Here is a 16,744-nt window from a genome sequence, read left to right on the forward strand (position 1 = left end):
GTATGGAGTCAGGTACCGAAGTATTCTACGATGTCCTAACTAATCTGGTGTAGCTGGATAGCACGAAGAGCAGAAATTATTTTTAATTTATCTCTGGACGAATCATCTTAGTTCGTTGATTGTGTCCGGTGTCAAACATTTGCATGCCAAGCATGATGGAGCATGTGAGGAGTTTGAGATCGGACATTTATTTATTGGCAAATCTGATTCTTATATTCAAGTAGATTCGTAACATAATATGTGTCGCTCAGGCTTTATACTACAACTTCTTCACTCGGAAAATTGCCGCAAAAGAATTCAAACATTTTTACACCAACAGAAATTCTAAAAAATAACTCTGTAAGCTATGGTAGTAGGCTGGCATGGAAAGTCATTTGCATTCATTTCATACATTCATTTACATTCATTTGTCTCTAACTTTTTTCATCAACAGCATTCCGCCAAATGATGTATAGAGTTTTTGTAGCAACTTGTTACTGTAAAATACATTCACTGAAAAATAGTATTGGCTCCTGTTCGCTCTGGTTCGTCATGCTTAAGATATACGAATTTGACTTGTTAACAAAAGTTGTAGCTAATAATAAAACCTACAAAAGCTCTATACATCATTTTGCGGAATGCTGTTGAAGAAAAAAGTTAAAGGCAAATGAATGTGAATGAATGCAAATGATTTTCCATGCCTGGTAGTAGCAACAACGGCAAAATCACCGTTTTCCCCGTGCACGAACAGATTGCAAGTGAAATAAAAGAATATAGTTTTTGTAATTTTGGGGATTTTTGATACTTTAACATAAAGGGCGAACACGAAATTATTGCGACACCGAAAATGTCATGCCAATTTTCTTATAATGTTTAGAATCAAATCAAAATTTTAGGGTAGTTTTATACATATATTTACTTCAAAAATCAAAAGAAAAGTTCATCGATGGAGCCTTGAGTGTAAAATTGAACGCATTTTCGCTTGATGCCCTCCATCAAAGTCTTTACAGTGTCATCCGGTACCAGTTTCTCAGTTTTTTTTCCATTTTCTTAACATGTCCTTCTCGTCTTTGACTGTCTTCTTGCTCTTCCGAAGTTCTCGCTTCATTATTGCCCAGTACTGCTCCACCGGGCGCAGCTCCAGACAGTTTGGCGGATTCATGTCCTTTGGAACAAAATGGACAGAATTGGCCTCATACCACTCCAGGACACTTTTAGAATAGTGGCATGATGCCAAATCTGGCCAAAATAGCGGAGCTTCGTCGTGCTGCTGCAAGAACGGCAAAAGGCGCTTCTCGAGGCACTCAGATTTGTAGATCTCGCCATTTACTGTGCCCTTTGTCACGAAAGGCTCACTCCTCAGTCCGCAAGAGCAGATGGCCTGCCAAATGAGATATTTGGAGGCGAACTTCGACATTTTCTTCTTCTTAAATTTGTCGTCCACATCGAACTTGCTCTTGCCGGTGAAAAACTCCAACCCCGGAATTTGCTTAAAATCGGCTTTTATATACGTTTCGTCGTCCATCACACAGCAGCCATATTTTGTCAGCATCTTCTCGTAGAGCTTCCGTGCCCGAGTTTTAGCCGTCGATTGTTGCCGCTCATTGCGGTTTGGGAAGTTCTGTACCTTGTATGTATGTAGTCCAGCTCTCTTCTTTGCATTCTGGACGTAGCTCTGCGACATGCCGATCTTTTTAGCCAAATCACGGCTTGAGACGTTGGGATTTGCTTTAATCATCCGCTTCACCTTTCCCTCTGTCTTTTTGTTCTCCGGTCCCGGTTTTCTTCCAGCTCCTTTGCCGTGGTCCAACGTCAACCGCTCCTGGAACCGCTTCAACACTCTGGAGACGGTTGAATGGTGAATGTTCAACATTTTTCCCAACTGCCGGTGCGACAGGTCAGGAAATTCCAGGTGTTTGGAAAGAATTTGTTCTCTCAACTCGCGTTGGTTCACCTCCATTTTCGTTGAATCGAAAAACACGACTTCGAGTTTGACAGCATGTACACAATACATATCAATGAGAAAGTGTGCAAAATTTGGTTGATTTTTACCCAATGGTAAAAAAGTTATGCCCTGTTGAATGTGTCGCAATAATTTCGTGTTCGCCCTTTAGTGTATGTTTATGACATAAAATTGATTGATTCCAAGTGACACTGCAAGTTTTATAAAGGTTTGAATGATTCTTCAAGACCAAATTATGGCCTACAAGACTATGATAAAATCAAACTTGATACTTATATGATCTTTCCCGGTGAGATTTGGGTTTTCCCGGATTTTCCCCGGTTTTTCCCGGATTTCCCGGTTGGATGGATACCCTGGATTTTCCACGACCGCTCCCATAATTTTTTGTCGAAGCACTTCTTGCTTGGAAGCCATCTCGATAATTACTTGACAGATTGTGACGAGATTTTGCACATGTAAACATACACTCTAAACTAGCTTTTTCAAAATGTCATCAATTTTTACACATGTAATAAAAAGTTATACACAAAAGAAAGTATTGCATTTTTTCGAGTACAATCTTTACTTCTTCTACTTTTTCTTCTTCTTCTTCCTCGCATTTCAAGTTTATTGCATATCGCATATTAGTTTATTGCGTGCTCTCAACTTAGTGTTCTTGATGCACTTCCACAGTTATTAATTGAGAACTTTCGATGCCTGTACCATTTTTGCATTGGTATAATTGTGTGGCAAGTACAATCATACTGTATGCCCCAGGGAAGTCGAGAAATTTTCCAACCCGAAAAAATCCTAGACTTGACCGGGAATCGAACCCAGCCACCTCCAGCATGGTCTTGCTTTGTAGCTGCGCCTTTACCGACTGAGCTAAGGGAGTACAATCTTTAGGGCTATGGTAATGATAAGTGCACCAGTATTGGCCATAGTTTCCTATTTTGGTCATATCTCAGAAAAACGAATGAATCATAATCTTTGTGTGTTTTGTGGACGATGTGTACCCCAATGAATATGATTTGAATCAACAATCTTAACAGAACTTAATTTTGTAAAAAAAACGTTATATATCGCCAAAACATGGCACAATATAGGCGCGTAGTAGGGGAATTCAATATATTCTACTCTTAAAAATTTGTTTGATAAAAGAATTTGATAATTCCCTGAGAATTCCAGGTAAAATAAAATTCCCTGAAGATCCCAGGTAAGGTAGGTGAGCCAGTAGTGGCCAGTATTTGGCTCTAGTGAGAATGTTAGTTATCTTATTATTAACATGAATGATTTGGGCTCTAGGCGACTGCAGTTCTGTAGTATAGGCTGAATTTCAGTTCAAACACTTTCTATTCAGCAGCTTAAAATTGATTTCCAATTATTGCTTCGCTTTCGTAGACGTACTGCTAAAATTCGTACATGTTACTTAGCGATATTTTAACTAACAAATTAATTTTTTTTTGATAATTTATATGCTCAATCGTGATGAGTAAAGTTCAATAATAATCATAAGATTCGAAATATTACGATTTTATTTTAAATATTATGATTTTAAAGTGCGGCCATAACTGATGCTCCTAATCATAGTGTGCGCCAATTGGCACTAGTAGGTATGAGTGTTGCACTACCCACGGAAGAGCAGCTTGGCGCAACTTCTCTTGAAGATGGCTGGAGGGACATCCGTTCCGCCATAGGTAGTACTGCTGCAGCGGTACTAGGTACTGCGGTCCCGGACCGAAGAAATGACTGGTTTGAAGGCGAATGGAAACTGTTAGTAGAGGAGAAGAATGCAGCACGGGCGAGAATGCTGCAACACCGCACGAGATTGAATGTGGAGCGATACAGACAAGCGCGGAACAGACAAAACGGTTTTCCGAAGGAAGAAACATCAGCAGGAAGTCCGAGATCGCGAGGCGATGGAAAACCTGTACCGCGTAAACGACACACGGCAGTTCTACGAGAAGCTAAATAGTTCGCTCAAAGGCTACGTGCCGCAAGGTAACCTTCTCACGAACGAGTGTGAGGTGATTGAGAGGTGGAAGCAGTACAATGCGAGCACCTCAACGGTGATGCAGCAGAAAACGAGGGTGGCACGGCAAGACCTTGGAGCACGCGCAGAAGACGACAGGCTACCGGCCCCTGATCTTCAAGAAGTTGAGGAGGAGATCGGTCGGCTGAAGAACAACAAAGCAACTGGTGTAGATCAACTACCAAGTGAGCTATTGAAATACGGTGGTGAAGCACTGGCTAGAGCGCTGCACTGGGTAATTGCCAAGATTTGGGAGGAGGAGATATTACCGGAGGAGTGGATGGAAGGTGTCGTATGCCCAATCTACAAAAAGGGCGACAAGTTGGATTGCTGCAACTACCACGCGATCACACTGCTGAGCGCCGCCTACAAGGTACTCTCCCAAATTCTATGCCGCCGCCTGTAACCATTTGCAAGAGAGTTCGTGGTGCAGGCGGGATTCATGGGTGCCCGCGCTACCACGGACCAAATTTTCACGATTCGGCAGGTTCTGCATAATTGCCGCGAATACAACGTGCCAACACATCATTTGTTCATCGATTTCAAATCCGCATACGACACAATCGATCGAGATCAGCTATGGCAGATTATGCACGGATTTCCGGATAAACTGACGCGATTGGTCGAAGCGTCGATGGATCGAGTGATGTACGTTGTTGGATTATCGGAGACACTCTCGAGTCCCTTTGAATCTCGAAGGGGGTTAAGGCAAGGTGATGGACTTTCGTGTCTGCTATTCAACATCGCGTTAGAAGGTGTGATCAGAAGAGCTGGGATAGACACGAATGGCACGATCTTCAGGAAGTACATCCAGCTTCTTGGCTTCGCCGATGACATCGACATCATGGCACGGAACTTTGAGACGATGGCGGAAACGTACATCAGACTGAAGGCTGAAGCTAGGCGGATTGAACTTGCCATCAACGCATCAAAGACAAAATACATGAAAGGAAGAGGTTCTAGGGAAGACAATGTTAGCCTCCCATCCCGAGTTCAGATTGACGGTGACGAAATCGAGGTGGTCGATGAGTTCGTGTATTTGGGCTCACTGCACAGTGGTCTAAAATGCCAAAACGTGCGTTTTTTAGTTTATGCAAAAACAGTCCATTTAAGTCATATAGTGTCTTGGGGGAAGTTTGTGCACTTAAAAAGTCCCTTCTTTTGAGCTTAGCCATTTCATGATTAACCCACCTAGCAGGGAGATAAAAAATTTACCTTTTTTGTTTGTCGAGATAGCAAAATGGTGTCTTGAGCAAAGTTTTAGACAATATTAAAACAAACATTTTTGCTCAACACCAAGAGTAAATGACGTATGAAGGAGCCTCTAATGCAAGAAAACGATTATCTGTACACGGTTTACTATAGTTTGGTAATAAGCAGATCAGCAGAGAATACTAAAGAATACTAATGATTTGGTATGCATTGAGCAGCATTTTAAGTATACTTTCAAATGTAATCAATCTGGTTTGCCCAATTTTGCCCAACTTCGAGCTGTTGACCTTGGAAATAGTGCTAATGTTGGATCAAAACCTGGAATATCTTAAGAAATATTGAAGATATGGACTTGCTTCCCAAGCCAAAATGGCGTATTTAAAAAAAAAAACAAATATTTGTGTTGAACATACTAATGTCAAAAAATTACTTCCTGAAAAATTATTTGCAAAAAATTGATTTTCTGAAGGCTCTTACCAAAAAATTACATATCTCTGTAAACATAAGAGATACAGTGACCCGCAACGAAAAAAATCCACCAGAATCATTATCAACATGTTTACTCAAACCTAACTATAATTATCATAAAAAAAAACTTTTATGTGTTCTAATAACAAAACAGGTATTAAGAAAAAGAATAGAATATGTTTTAATTCATTTATTCAAAAATTCACTTTCTTATAACGTTTTGAAAGAAAAAATAAAAAAAAATGATAAGACAAGAAAAAAAATCCACTTCGTAAATCCAACAAAAAAAAATCATCGCAATATCGATTTGCGACCTTTAGTACCCAGTATGTCCACCATGAGCTTCAAGCACCTTCTGAAGACGTTTTGGCATGCATTTCCACCAAATTCTGCAGATGTAGATGGTCAATACTGCTCCAGGCTCGAGATAAGGCTGAAAAGTACGTGTCCTTGTTCGTAACACTAGTCTTATCAACCTTATTATCAAGAATTGCCCATAGATTTTCAATAGGGTTCAAATCTGGGCTTTGGGCAGGCCACTCCAATGGTTTGATCCGCTTGGATTTGAAGAAAGCCTTCGTTTTTTTGGCAGTATGCTTCGGATCATTATCTTATTGGAAGATGTAGTCCTTTCCTACTCGAGTTTTTGCCACGGATTCCTGGAGATTATCATTGATGATATCGATGTAGGCATCAGCATTCATTATGCCATTGATCCGTACTAAGTTTCCTACTCCAGCCCATGCGAAACAGCCCCATACCATTATGTTCCCACCGCCGTGTTTTACAGTAGACTGAAGATGTCGATCCTGTAGGGCTTCATCTGGTTTTCTCCACACTCTCAATCGACGTTTTCGATTGAAGAGCTCGAACTTTGACTCGTAAGTCCACAAGATACGTTTCCAGAAATTCACCGATTTATTGATATATTTTTTGGCGAATTCAAGACGTGCTTTCTTATTCTTGGCATTGATGTACGGCAGCTTTCTTGCGAATTTGCTCTTCAAACCTTGTTCACTGATCCTGCGGCTGATTGTTCGATCGGATATCGAAAGCTGAAGGTTCTCCTTGTTCGACCTGATCGTTATTGAAGGGTTTTTCTTTATTTCCCGGATAATCATTGTATCAGTCCGATGATCCGTTTTGCGCACGCCTCCTCTACCTGTTCTGTCAGTCACGGATCCGATCTCCTGATATTTCGCCCAAATCTCCTGAACTGCTCCTCGGCTAATGTTGTACTTTGCAGCAATTTTCCGTTGTGATACCTTGTTCTGGCAGTCTTTTACCACCAAATTTCGGATGGAAATTGAAATTTATTTGCCATCCATGATTTTTCGGCGAGATTAAACTATTTTCCGCGATAAGCAAGTGACGGACAACTTAAAATGGCGGCAAATGACGGAGTGTTGATGTTGACATATTTCAAAACTAATTCCGATGGGTTTTTCAATGTTTAATTACAATTGGGAATAATTCCCCGATATGGAATCGATTTCTTGTGTCGAATTTACGAAATGGATTTTTTTTCTTGTCCTATCATTTTTGTTGATTTTTTTTCAAAACGTTACAAAAAAAGTAAATTTTTGAATAAATGAATTAAAACATCTTCTTTTCTTCTCTTAAATACCTGATTTATTATTAGAACACATAAAAGCACTTTTTTTGAGAAGTATGTTTAGGTTTAAGTAAACATTTTGATACTAACTCAGGTGGATTTTTTTCGTTGCGGGTCACTGTAGATGGTTGACGTTCTGGGCAAAAAATGTTTGTTTTAATATTGTCTAAAACTTTGCTCAAGACATCATTTTGTTATCTCGACAAACACAAAAAGTAAATTTTTCATCTCCCTGCTAGGTGGGTTAATCATGAAATGGCTAAGCTCAAAAGAAGGGACTTTTTAAGTGCACACACTTCTCCAAAAACACTATATGGCTTAAATGGACCGTTTTCGCATAAACTAAAAAACGCACGTTTTGGCACTGGTGACCGCCGAAAATGATACCAGCAGAGAAATTCAAAGGAGGCTGGGGCTGGGCATGTTGTAAGAATGTCGCACGACGACCCAGTGAAAATGGTTCTCGAAAGCGACCCAACAGGAACAAGAATAAGAGGTGCGCAGCGGGCAAGGTGGTTCGACCAAGTAGAAGGCGACCTGCGGACTACGAGGCTGGCGAAGTGCGGCCATGGATCGAGTAGAGTGGAGACAACTTATTCGGACAGCAGAGGACAACAAGGCCTTAGCCTGATTGGTAAGGTAAGTATACTTGTGCTGATTCACGTGCTGGTAAGCTTGTCGCAAACCCATGGCATTATGTAAACAGTTTTACGGTGATGGTTAACATCGGTGCATCAATTTCTGGTACAAACTTGTTCGGATTACACCAATTTAGGTTAATCAGCATTATGAACCAACACGTATGTAAACAGGTCATTAGCGATTGTATACGTTTCATGAAGTACCACCTTTGGTCCCCCTCCTCCTTGAAGCGTATTTTTCTACATGGCTGGTCACCCTAAAATGCTACTTCATATACATCTTCCCTTAATCAATGTTCAGTCTTCCACGTGTGTGCGATACGTATAGCCAGCCACCGACTTACTTGGTAATAGTGTGATGAAGTCCCGCTGCAGCATCGGTTTCAGGTAGGCGTTTATGTGTCCGTGCTGGTAATGGCACATGCGGGACAGGAGCTGCTCGACAAAGTCCACCTGATCTGCTTCGTTCCATTTGGCGAAATAGGAGAGACAGGCATCACGTTCGGTTTGGAATGACTGCGAAGGTTCTTTCTTCCGCGCCGGATCGTACAGTATCGAGGTGGTGAACTGGAAGTAGAAAAGAAAAGGAAAGAGAAGGTCAGTTATACTACCAAACCAACTACTGGTGCGGTTTGAATCATGATGCAATTGGCGGATGTCGTTTCCATATCTGCCCGCAGTCACTCATCCAATCAATCATCGATTTGAAGTGCAAACACGATTTTGGAGTTTTTTGTACGGTCCTTGCGGCTGGGTAATAGGTAGGTACTTGACTCGGCAGGTGAAATCTGTCATTAACAGAGTGTTGAAGGTACAGGAACTCGTATTCGTTTTTCGTGTAGTGCACTTGTACATGTTCTTTCGGCACTATCCTGTCATTAATATTTATTACCTTATAAGTCATGCTAGCTGCACTTATTTGCTTCCACTTCACGCGCTTAACGCCATCATGCAATGCCGTGCACATACCCTGCGATTACGTCGAACAGCGACGAATGAAAGCAGAGACTTTCAGTAGCGACGACGATAATGAAAGGATTCATCGTATGATTGCTACTGTGTATGGCGGTAGATACGATAAAATCCTAGTCGCTTACGATGTCTCAGCGATTTTTATTTTTATTTTTGTTTTCCAATGAGTGGCCATTATTTATGTTTATAAACAAAACATTAGCCTGCCGGCCGACGACGATGACGAAGGCGATGACGATGATAACGACAATGGTACCGCCGTCGGTTGGGCTGATTATGGATGTATTCAAGTTTCAATGATTACGTGATTTTGCTGATGTGTGGAAATGGGTATTATACTCTTGAGATTATGGCGGCTTCAATGTGATTTCACAGTCTGCAGAGCGCGCGGATGAATCCGGGAACCGGCAAATGACAGATTATCTCATAGTTTTGTTTACAGCGTGGATTTAACTATTATGGAGTGTAGCTCCGCGAGTGAAGAATACCAGACGTATCAAGTTTAGTTCGAAAATCACTCCCTTGGTAGCGCTAGCTTTCTACGTAGTTCGAAAACAAAACGTGAAATACATATCAGCGAAGAACTCTCGGGAAATTGCCTAGGCTGCAGACGGAAGTCTTTTACGTTGGCCGTTTCTACCATTAGGGGTGCTGTACCTTTAGTATTTGATTAGTATTGTCGCATTAATGCCCCTTCGCTCAATTTATACTTCTGTTTTATTTTCGCAATGCCGTACTCTAGCGGAACTTTCAATCTATTTTTTTTAGAACTTTCAATAGCTAAAGGGTGATACGGTCAAAATTTGGTCAATATCAACTTGACGTATTTCTTTCAATTTTGCATTTAAAAAACCTGAACACCCCTCATTTTGAAGGTGTGTGTGTGTGTAGAATGTTGCTCCTATTTTGATTTTGGAATTCACTCTTCAGTTGTCAAAATGCCGTCCAAGCAAGAAGAGCAGCGTATCAAAATTTTACTCGCGCATCGCGAAAATCCGAGCTACTCGCACGCAAAGTTGGCAAAATCGCTAAAAGTTGCCAAATCAACCGTTACAAATGTAATTAAAGTGTTTGGGGAACGTTTGTCGACAGCCAGGAAGTCTGGATCGGGGGGAAATCGAAAACCGGAAGCCGCTGAGACGACAAAGAGAGTTGCCGGTAGTTTCAAGCGAAACCCTAACCTCTCTCTCCGAGATGCCGCAAATAAGCTGGGTGTATCGTCTACAACCGTGCATCGAGCCAAAAAACGAGCCGGACTATCGACTTACAAGAAGGTAGTGACTCCAAATCGCGATGATAAACAAAATACGACGGCCAAAGCGCGATCCCGGAGGCTGTACACGACGATGCTGACGAAGTTTGACTGCGTGGTAATGGACGACGAAACCTACGTCAAAGCCGACTACAAGCAGCTTCCGGGACAGGAGTTTTATACGGCAAAAGGAAGGGGAAAGGTAGCAGATGTTTTCAAGCACATGAAACTGTCAAAGTTCGCAAAGAAATATCTGGTTTGGCAAGCCATCTGTACCTGTGGTTTGAAAAGCAGCATTTTCATAGCTTCCGGGACTGTCAACCAAGAAATTTACGTGAAAGAGTGTTTGAATAAACGTCTGCTGCCTTTCCTGAAGAAACACGGTTGTTCCGTACTGTTTTTGCCGGATTTGGCATCTTGCCATTACGGTAAAAAGGCCATTGAGTGGTACGCCGCCAACAACGTACAGGTGGTTCCCAAGGACAAGAACCCTCCCAACACGCCAGAGCTCCGCCCAATTGAGAAATACTGGGCTATTGTCAAGCGGAACCTAAAGAAGACCAAAAAAACTGCTAAGGGCGAGCAGCAGTTCAAGGCAAACTGGCTTTCTGCGGCGAAGAAGGTGGACAAGGTGGCTGTACAAAATCTGATGGCAGGGGTCAAGCGTAAGGCCCGGCAATTCGGATTTGGAAAAGCGGAAGCCTAACTGAATATTTTTCCTGAATTTTATACTAATTGAACTTGAAAAAGAAATTTAATTTGATTTTTTAAATAAACGATTTCACCGATTTACACGCGTTTTCCCTTGACCAAATTTTGACCGTATCACCCTTTAATCAATTATCACACTAAAGCTTCATGTTGATATTAGAACAGCATTTCCTCTCAACTCTGAAAATCGTAAACTTCACGTACGAAGTAACAACAAATTTTGATTGAATTAATAATATCAATGATTTCAACGTATCACGCAGTTTGGTAAATGTACGGATAATGACGCCGCCAGAGAGCGACTTTTGAATACCCTCGGGGCCCAAGGAAGACAACCCTATATCGCTATCAGAGACGTGTTGGGTACCCGCGATCTCTGCTATATGCAGTCGATTTATGTGTTTCTGCAAATGTCTAGTATAAGAATTTAATTCGTTTGTCTTTTGTATCTCTTTATTAGTTTTCGTTTGTCTTGTCCCCCGTCTTGATGAGTCTCATCGTCGCCCACTGGTCACCATAACCGGTCGAACTCCAGACGAATCTAGAACCACACTACCGTTCATACTGGCGACATCGCTCTGATAAGACAACGGAACCCTACCCCCAAGCTCCTCCCCTTTTCCTATCCTTCGACAATGTATCCCTCTAACCTCGTGTAAGCCGCGAGTATTCGGCACAACTCCTACTAGACATATAGAATTTAGTGAATTTTGTTACAAACAAAGAACAATGAATTATCGGCTGCGTAAAGCTAACGCGATTGAGCCTTACAAATAAACGAACTAGATAAAAAAAAATGATTTCATATATGGATCATAGGTCCAACATAGAATATTTCGTGATCCTGGCCATATAGAAAGCTACTGTCTTCAGCAAAGTTGTTCAAGTGACCAAGTCCTTTCAGATGGTGGCCATATTAGTTCAGAACTCTCTCACTTTGGAGCGCTAGTGTGCATATGAGCCTGCTATATAAACTGTATCTCAAAATCCTGGCTATATAGAAGGCTACTGTCTTCAGCAAAGTTGATCAGCCTTTCGGAGTGGTCATATTATTTAAGAGCACTCGCACTACGCGGCGCTAGTGTGCATGTAAACTTCCTATATAAACTGTATCTCGAGAACCTGGCCATATAGAACGTTGCTGTCTTCAGCAAAGTTGGTCAGGTGACCAAGTCCTTTCGGATAGCGGTCATATTAGTAAAGAACTCTCTCATGACGCGGCGCTAGTGTGCATATGAACTTCCTTAATATGTTATGTCTGGAAAGCTTGTCCATATAAGATGTTGCTGTGCAATGTGAGGACACGAAACGTAATAGGGATGACGTGTAGAGAGGCTGTAAATCGATTTCGGACGTTATTTTAAAATCCAAGATGGCGGCTATCGGTTCAAGAAAAACTGTCAAATACCCTACAATATGGGTATTTTCGGAGAGGGAAAGACGTGTAGAGGCCGAAAACCGATGCCAGACGTCATTTTGGAATCCAAGATGGCAGCCATCGGTTCAAGGAAAACTGTCAAATACTCTACAATATGGGTATTTCCGGAAAGGGAACAACGTGCAAAGGCCAGAAATCGATGCCATTTGAAAAACTCTTCAAAGATCTTATGTCTCAGAGCACCTGAAAACAATGCCGGGACCGAAAGGGGACAAACAAGGGTTCTCATTCATGTGTTTTCTCTAAAGCTAAATTTACAGGAAGTAAATCTCCCTGGGCATTATCGTGGCAACAAGAAAGGTTGAATAACCCAAGAATTATTTGAGGACTGTATAAACGACTGCTTCTCACCACAGTTGGAGGAGTTTTGCGCAGCCGAGAACATTAGCTTCAAGGCTTTGCTGCTCCTTGATAACGCTCCGATGAATCCACCCACCATAAGCAATCCCAACATAATGCTCCTATTCATGCCACCAAAGATCACGTCTTTGATTCAACCCCTTGATCAAGGCATCATCAAAAATTTCAAGCTGAAGTATGTCAAGAGAAGTTACAGTTTTATTCTGGAAACAGCCGAGAATGAAGGCCTTTCACTAGCGGATACACGAAAGTAGTTCAGCATCAATAATTGTTTCGACTGCTTGGATTTGATTCTAAAGGACATAACACAAACCACGTTGGTAAACTGCTAGAAGAACATTCTTCCGTCGTATTTCGCGAACTAACAATGCAATGAAGACGACAGCGAGGATTTGCAGATCATGTCCGAAATTCAACAAATGCGCGGAAAGTTTAGTGTGCCGTGGATAAGAAATACGGTGAAATCAACGAAAACATAAGAGATAAACCGGTTACAGCAGATGAAATTGTAAGCGAACTGAACCCACCTACAATGAATATGGATTATATTCATCCCACCACGGCAGAATTCGAGTTCAAAATAAATCAACTCTCCGAGTTCGAAAGCTTCTGCACATTGGACAATAATGTCGAACATAGTGATTTGCTAAGGGAAGATGAAATGTTGCCATCTTGCTCAATGATACGTTATACACATTATACAAATTATACGCAGCATGCTTGGTAAGCATTATTCAGGAAAATTAATGCGAGGCAAGATTTTGAGCTCCAAAATACCCTAAAACATTAATTAAACAAAATTCATCTTCCTAGTGGATTATCGCCAAAACCTACCCCGTACACGGTCCACGTTAACTGTGGTGAACTGATACGAAGCTGTCCATAGCCACTTAATGTCCCTTCGAAAGCCAATTGCAACCATTTTGGATCCCAAAATGGTGGCAGACATCAATTTTGGGCCTATACACGTCGTCTCCATTAAAAGTTTACGCTAAAGCAAAGGCCGCCATCTTCAATTTCAAAATGGCGTCTGGCATCGATATCTGATCTCTACACGGTTCCCTATCCAAAATCAACACCCATATTTTGGAATTTGACAGTATTTATTGAGCTTTGATTCCAAAATGGCGACTTTAATCGATATCCAGCCTCTACACGTCATCCCTTTTCCGAAAATACCCATATTGTAGGGTATTTGACAGTTTTTCTTGAACCGATGGCCTCCATCTTGGATTTCAAAATGGCATCTGGCATCGGTTTTCGGCCTCTACCCGCCATCCCCTCCGAAAATACCCATATTGTTGGGTATTTGACAGTTCTTCTTGAACCGATGGCCGCCATTTTGGATAACAAAATGACATCTGGCATCCTTTTCCGGCCTCTACACGTCATCCCCTTTTCGGAAATACCCATATTGTAGGGTTTTAGACAGTTTTTCTTGAACCGATAGCCGCTATCTTGGATTTTAAAATGGCGTCCGAAATCGATTTATACCACACGTCATCCCTTTTACGTTTCGTGTCCTCACATTGCACAGCAACATCTTACAAGCTTTCCAGACATAACATATTAAGGAAGTTCATGTGTACACTAATGCCGTGTAGTGAGAGAATTCTTAAATAATATGACCACTATCCGAAAGGACTTGGTCACCTGACCAACTTTGCTGAAGACAGCAACGTTCTATATGGCCAAGTTTTCGAGATACAGTTTAAATAGCAAGTTCACATGCACACTAGCGCTGCGTAGTGAGAGAGTTCTGAACTAATATGAACACCATACAAAAGGACATGATCACCTGAACAACTTTGCTGAAGACAGTAGCCTTCTATATGGCCAGGATTTTAAGATACAGTTTATATATCAAGCTCATATGCACACTAGCGCTCCGAAGTGAGAGAGTTCTGAACTAATATGGCCACCATCTGAAAGGACTTGGTCACTTGAACAACTTTGCTGAAGACAGTAACTTTCTATATGGCCAGGATCACGAAATATTCTATGTAGGACCTATGATCCATATATTATAGCACCCGTCACAAGTAACATAAAAGTGAAGCGCCTCTAGCGACGTAGTTCCCAATTAAATCTGAATCCAATTACCCAGTACAACAAATTTGTCGAAGCCAGTATAGCTCTATATATTGAAACAAATGAGCTGTGGGTATCCTTATTCGCGGTTCCTTATTCACGCCCCTGTTACCCCGGCAATAAGGATTCCTGACTGTATATATTTTTCTAATATAGGGTCTTGACAAAAACCCCCATTTTGAGTATTTTTGCCAGCCCTTGATTGTTGAAGAATAAATCCGATTCTGTGTCTTTATTATCGACATTTTCAGTCGTAGGCTGGTTTTTTACCTAGGATCTCGAACAGTTTTAAAAGTCACAAATCTAGACGAACATGTGAAAAGGGTCAATGAACCAATTATGACAACTAAATTTAAAATCTATAAAATTTTCCGAAGTGTGGAAGCTTGAAGGTAATTGAAGTCCCATATTCCCAATATCTAGCGAGGGATCTTATTAAACAAAATCATTTGGGTGCTTAGAATTATGTATTTCCTTTTTTTATTTTAATAAAAAATTATAATAAAATTTGCAACAGAATAAAAAAACTAATGATATTTATCTGAAATTCACTTGAAATTCATATGATCACATGAGTTCTATGTGATGATTCATGATGCCATGCCCAAATCAATGAATTTTGTAATAGTCTACTGAAAAACCAAACATCCATAGCGACATCATCCAACATGTCCAGCGAAATGCACGTACCAAAAAAGTGAAAGAAAACATCCGCAACCCAATCGATTCGCAGTTGGGCAGCAACCAGAAAAAAGAAATGTTTCCATGATTCACCGTGAGTCGGCATGCAGTTTCTGTTTTCTCATTCAACCGTGGCTCTGGCTAGTAGCAGCACGTGAACCGAACCTTACGGTCTTGCTCCTTTTCCGATCGATCCATTGCCAAGCCAGAGCTTTGTCTACGACGACGACGACTACATCGAAATGTTTTTATTTTCATTAGCTGCTTCTTCGTCTTCTTTCGTTGCTTCAATGATTGCTTCATGCTCGTTTTCCGTACGTAGGAATGACATTTTATCGCACGGTTGACTGCACTTCAAAGTTATTCACACTATCAATCACACCGGCAGTGGGGTTTGTTTGGAATTAATTGTGGGTAATAGAGATTAAGTTTGATGACCATCGTAAAAAAAATGGAAATACAAGTTATGATTAGGCTTTCAGTAAATCAATTTCGTTATCGGTTAACACATGAAGTTCATTTACAGTGTACCGGAGTTGCACACTGACAAAGTCTGCATGGCTCAAAACGTGCAAGAGACCAAAATAGTAACCACGCAAGTGTTGCATTCTCTGGCGTCGATTCGCTGTTTTCATTTTCTTTTCTACAGCGCTTTGTTTTTGTTTTATTTCATAAGCCCTCCATGCAGCATGATTCATCACCGAAGAGGGCTTCTTTTCTTAATATTCACATCATTCGCTATGTATGGGCTTTGGTTGGCTAATTTCTATTTACCGACCGGTTCTTCGTGATGTCTACCGAATTACGTGATAGGTATGTCGTGTGCGGTTTAAAACGTACGTTAAAGTTATCTCAGGAGGGTACTCACGATTAATTGATTTACATAAAGAAATAAAATGTGGGTTTTCACAACAAAGGTGTGGTGTCCGCGTCAAATTCATCTTAAGTAGCTTTTTGCAGGCTTGCATTATGTGACTTTTATGCAATTTTATGGACTCGTAGCTTATGATAATAACTGTTGCATACTCAACCCCACTGTAAACAACTTGACATAAATTACGTATGGAAATGATCTAAAATTGCCCAGTTTGAGAAGCAGGACAATCAGTTCGTACTCTCGCAACGTTTGCAGTGAGTGGATTGACCTTTCCCATCTTGGTTCATTAGGCCGAAATCCAGTATTCCAAATGGGTAATTAGGTTGATATTTGGCTAACTATACTTCATTATACGACATCAGCATTGTTTTAATTTCCATAAACAGAAGAATAGACAATGATTATTAGTGGGTAAAACAATGTTCAAACTTAATGAATTCAAGATTCAAAAAAAGTAGTGCAAGTTAACAAAA

General features: G+C 41.0%; 1 protein-coding gene across 7 annotated transcripts in view; it reads right to left on the reverse strand.

Annotated features, from left to right (window-relative positions):
- slmb (beta-transducin repeat containing E3 ubiquitin protein ligase slmb) overlaps window positions 1-16,744 on the reverse strand; it is a 376,498-nt gene that overhangs the window by 248,422 nt on the left and 111,332 nt on the right. For all 7 annotated transcript variants that reach the window (XM_065225684.1, XM_065225685.1, XM_065225686.1 and 4 more), the window contains one exon: window positions 8,234-8,456. In XM_065225684.1, coding sequence (XP_065081756.1) covers window positions 8,234-8,456 — 223 coding nt within the window. The remainder of the gene's footprint in view (window positions 1-8,233; window positions 8,457-16,744) is intronic.

The sequence above is a fragment of the Ochlerotatus camptorhynchus genome, unplaced genomic scaffold (assembly GCF_037179485.1).
Source record: "Ochlerotatus camptorhynchus isolate MF236.1 unplaced genomic scaffold, CSIRO-AGI_Acam_v1.1 ptg000232l, whole genome shotgun sequence".
Lineage (NCBI taxonomy): Eukaryota > Metazoa > Arthropoda > Insecta > Diptera > Culicidae > Ochlerotatus > Ochlerotatus camptorhynchus.